This window comes from Guyanagaster necrorhizus, assembly GCF_019112545.1.
Source record: "Guyanagaster necrorhizus MCA 3950 unplaced genomic scaffold BT62scaffold_6, whole genome shotgun sequence".
Taxonomy (NCBI): Eukaryota; Fungi; Basidiomycota; class Agaricomycetes; order Agaricales; family Physalacriaceae; genus Guyanagaster; species Guyanagaster necrorhizus.
In genome coordinates, this window is record NW_025064885.1 from 1,442,894 (window position 1) to 1,447,338 (window position 4,445).

Genomic DNA, 4,445 nt, shown 5'->3' on the forward strand with positions numbered 1-4,445 from the left:
CTGACAGCTCATACCAGACACAGTGGTTCTGCATTTCAAAGAAAGATGAGAAGATTAAGATTATCATTAATCCAGATAAAATGAATAGATATATCATATGGACTACTGGACAACCTCCTCTCTCAGACCAATACTGTGAGCATGCAGCTAGCTATAGCATCTATATAGGCATTGACTTGCTATCTGGCTATGATCAGCATACTCTGGATATCTTCTCATGTGATATTACCACTATTAATACTCACCTTGACCCTATGCATCTCACTACATTGTCTCAGGAGTGGACAAGCTCTGTCAATATCTTCTACCACAATATTATATTCATCCTGCAATATGAAACTGATGTAGCACCAAACTTCATTGATGATGTCAATATCCTGGGTATGCAAACTTGCTATGAACTCCCTGACAATGACTCTGAGAGGCATCCAGACAATAGCAATATCTAGAGATTTGTATAGAAGCACTTACTGGATGTACACTAGATCCTCTATCACCTCAAGCATGCAGAAGCTTTAGTATCAGCAAAGAAGCTCTGGGTCAGTATGTTTAAACTTGTTATTCTCAGCCAACTTTGCAGCTACAATAAATACCTACCTGAGAATATTGCAGTATAGAAGATCGAGTCCTGATCCTCTTACTGTAATGTCAAACAGGTCTATAGCTTCTTAGGACTTTCAGGCACTGTTTGGATATAGATTCAGGACTTCACTGCTATTGCATGACCACTTATCAGGCTCACTATCTATGATATCCCCTTCACTTAAGCCTAGAAGCAGCAAGATGCTATGAATACCTTGAAATCTGCCATTGCCATCTGCTTAGCAATATGTCCTATTGACTATACTTCTGGTCAAAATGTCATACTCTCTATGGACTCATCAAAAATTGCTTGTGGATTTCTGCTACAACAAAAAGAGATCAACAACCATCAATAAATCACTCATTTTGGATCATTAGCCTAGTCCAATATTGAATTATGCTACTCACAGACAAAGATCAAACTTTATGAGCTATGGCATACCTTGCATGCTATACAAATTTATCTGGTCAGCCTTGAGCACTTTATTGTGGAAATGGATGCCAAGTATATTAAGAGTATACTTAATAATCCTGACCTACATCCAAATGCATCAGTCAACAGATGGATTGCAACCATTCTCATGTTTAACTTCACCTTGATCCACATCCCAGCAGAACACTTCAAATAATCTGATAGTTTGTCAAGATGCAAGCACACAAAGGACATAGGGGACATATCAGATAATGAGATAGAAGACTGGATTGATGATGACATATTAGGTTGCAGCATCTGGGTAGTGATATTTCTGTGTGAGAAAGTTAGCATATCCAATGGTCCATCACAGGGGACTCTGCCTTCACAGGCATTCACAGCAACTGTTTCTAGAATCAACAATAAAGACTTACCCTCATAGAATGAGAAGCATGCACCACAGAAACTTGCTATAGCCCATATTCAGCACTATTTGAAGCTTGAACACTTGCCATCAGTCCCACAAACAAGACTCCTAGCACTCTAGCAGCAGACCTGCCAGTTCTTCATCCTTAGGGAGAAACTGTTCCACTATAACTCAGGAGATTGATATCAGCTTGTCATTCCACATTCTGGACAGCTGGCAATCCTCTATGCTGGGTATAATAAACTAGATCATCGAAAGAGATTCTACCTGACCTGACAGCAGCTCCAAGACTGTTTTTGGTGGCTAGGAATGGAGGATGATATTCAATGGTACTTGAAGACATGCTATAAATATCAACTAGAGTCTACAGAATATGTATGCTTACCTCCAAAGATCTTTATGCCTACAGACCTGTTCTAGAAGTGCTATATTAACACCATGCACCTACTGAAGGCTTCCAAGTATCAATACATCATTCAAGGGAGGTGTAGCCTCACTCACTGGTCTAAGTTCCAGATGCTTTGAGCAGAGACAGATGAAATAGTCAGCCAATTCATCTTTGAAGAAATCTTGTGTTGTTGGAGTGGTATTGCAGAGATCCTTGTCACAGATAATGAACCTCTAATGGTTGCCACAGTGAAATATCTGACTAAGATATACAGCATCTATCACATTCATATTTCAGCTTATAACTCTTAAGCTAATAGCCTCATCGAGATTATACACTGGCCCATCATGATATGCTAAAGAAGCTGTATGAAGAGAATGAACAAGCCTGGCCAAGTAAGACTCACCTGATCTTTTTGTTATGATTTTTTCCTCTTCACATCTTATTCATCCCTATTTATGCTTAGTCAGAAGGCATAGGATTGTGGGAGGGCTTAGTCAGCACAACTAACCTGCCCATCAAGTCAACCTCAACAAGAATGCTTGATGACACATAAGCATCCCTTTATGTATGGTAACAATGCTCAAGGACAATGGGCACTATGGACACAGGTGAACACAATTAGTAATAGTATTATTAGTACCATCTGTACAGTATTTAAGACCGATGGCTCTCACTGGTATACTCCAGCTTCGAGCTAAAGTTCACAACTACCATTCTATCTCGAGTCAAACCTTAACCTTGAGTCACTTCGGAAAGAGACCAACTCCATAGACTCAGCTGATCCCTCAAAGTGTGAAGGGATGGCTGTTTATCACATGGTTTCGTTCATGTGACACTTGGGCCTAACGATTAGCTCGAAGCTTCTAGCTTCCCTTTCTCAAGCCCAATTGTGCTGAGAAACCGAATGCCCCTCACAATCTCTACCGACCCAAACTTTGACCATGAGTTCTTTGAACTCCTCTCTTCCATCATCAGAACATTGATAGGACTTTTGGTGATCATCCAGCTGTGCCAGGGATGCTATTCTATCACCATATGAGCTCTTAGATATTACAACGAATTTCTACGTATCCACAAAATTCTATGAAACATAACCTCCAACCTCTCTTTACATGACATCCTGAAATCCAGACGAACAATCTACCAGCCCCCAGAGGCCAGGTCTAGCAGCATGCATCAGAGGGATGGTGAAGAAGAAACAGGAGGACAACATTCTCCCTAACTCGGAAACACAAACGATAATATCCCAAGAAGGCATGGAATACTCATACCAGGACCGCCCCCCAACCATGAGGACAAGGACCTCCCAGAAGACTTCTTCCACCAGTCTCCCTCCCTCGATTCTGTCCCCCGAGCCCCTGGGATTGCTGACCATGCTAGGGACTCTCTTGATGCCCCTTAGATGGCTCACCAATCCAGCCCCTGAACTCTTAACAGCCAGCCTCACAGCTCCCGTCCTTCCACCCGAAACAGCTCAAAGGTGGGGGGACCCCCTCCAAACAACGAAGAACAATGACGATGAGTATGAGAAGAAACCGTCTACTGGTACTTCCTGACCTGGGACTTCACCATCCCTTTTGACTATGATAACACCGTTTGACAGGAGGAGCGAAGGAGGCAGGATGAGCTGCAGCCAGTACATCACGAGTCAGAGAAGCAACAGAGGAGGGAAGCCATACAGTATGACGAGCAGCATCGAAGCGAGCAGTGGGAGGTTGAAAGGGCCTGACTTGCAGCAATCAACGAAGGCAACTGGTACAGGCTATGTCCCGAGATCGCCAGTGTCCTCACACCCACACAAGGAAACCGCTCACCAACCCCCCCCTTCAGAGAACCCAGCACCCTGAGCAGTGGATTCTTGGAGCACTGGGCAGACAGCATCCAAACCAGACGATATCTGAGGATTACAACCCCCGAGTATCCCCCTTCCTCCTATACCTCCAGTGCCGATTCTGCATTTGGGAGTGACGAGTCTGTCCTCAGACACTACAGGCTATGAGTCCCTGGGAATGCTCAGATCCCCGCCTGTGCTCTCCAGGGATTCTTTGGAAGTTGAGTGGTCGGACAGCTTATTCATGATGACTACAGAAACAATGTCTGCCTCTATCATGAGCGAGTGGAGGCGGCACGAGCAACAGGAGGAAACAGATACCAATCCAACATCAGAAGTCACCTAGCCTCAGTCTATTAGGAACCTCCAGCCACTGGACCAAGCACCCAGCCAGGGGAGCAAGGCAACACTGCAAGGAGTCGTGGAGAGTTTCTATGACCGGCCCGTCAGTTCTCTCCTCGAAGAGGATGATGAGAATGAGGCGGAAGAGAAAACTGAGAGCAGCAATCCACCTCAAGGTCCACTATATGACTCTCAAGAAGAAACAGACAAAGAAGAGGTACAAAAGCTGGCAAAGAAAGAAAGGGAGCGGGAATACTAGGGGTATTATTTGCAAGGAGTGAATTTCTTATGGCATGACGCTGCCTGGCTGGCATCGCAAATTGGACAATTATATTTACGTTCAGAAACTAACAAGCAAACAGAAATCCTGAAGTGAGTGACAACAGACTATGCTGCATGGCAGTACACCAACCGACATTCCGAATACCCCATAAGCTGGCTGCCGGCTTACCTGACCACC

At 44.1% G+C, this 4,445-nt stretch overlaps 1 protein-coding gene across 1 annotated transcript; it reads left to right on the plus strand.

Annotated features, from left to right (window-relative positions):
• Window positions 1–2,996: 2,996 nt before the first annotated feature.
• Window positions 2,997–4,244, plus strand: BT62DRAFT_1002908 (uncharacterized protein; the record flags this gene model as incomplete). Its single annotated transcript, XM_043176886.1, has 4 exons — window positions 2,997–3,357; window positions 3,549–3,783; window positions 3,851–3,980; window positions 4,038–4,244. The coding sequence occupies 4 exons, from the start codon at window positions 2,997–2,999 to the stop codon at window positions 4,242–4,244; spliced, it is 933 nt and encodes a 310-aa protein (XP_043042829.1).
• Window positions 4,245–4,445: the final 201 nt, after the last annotated feature.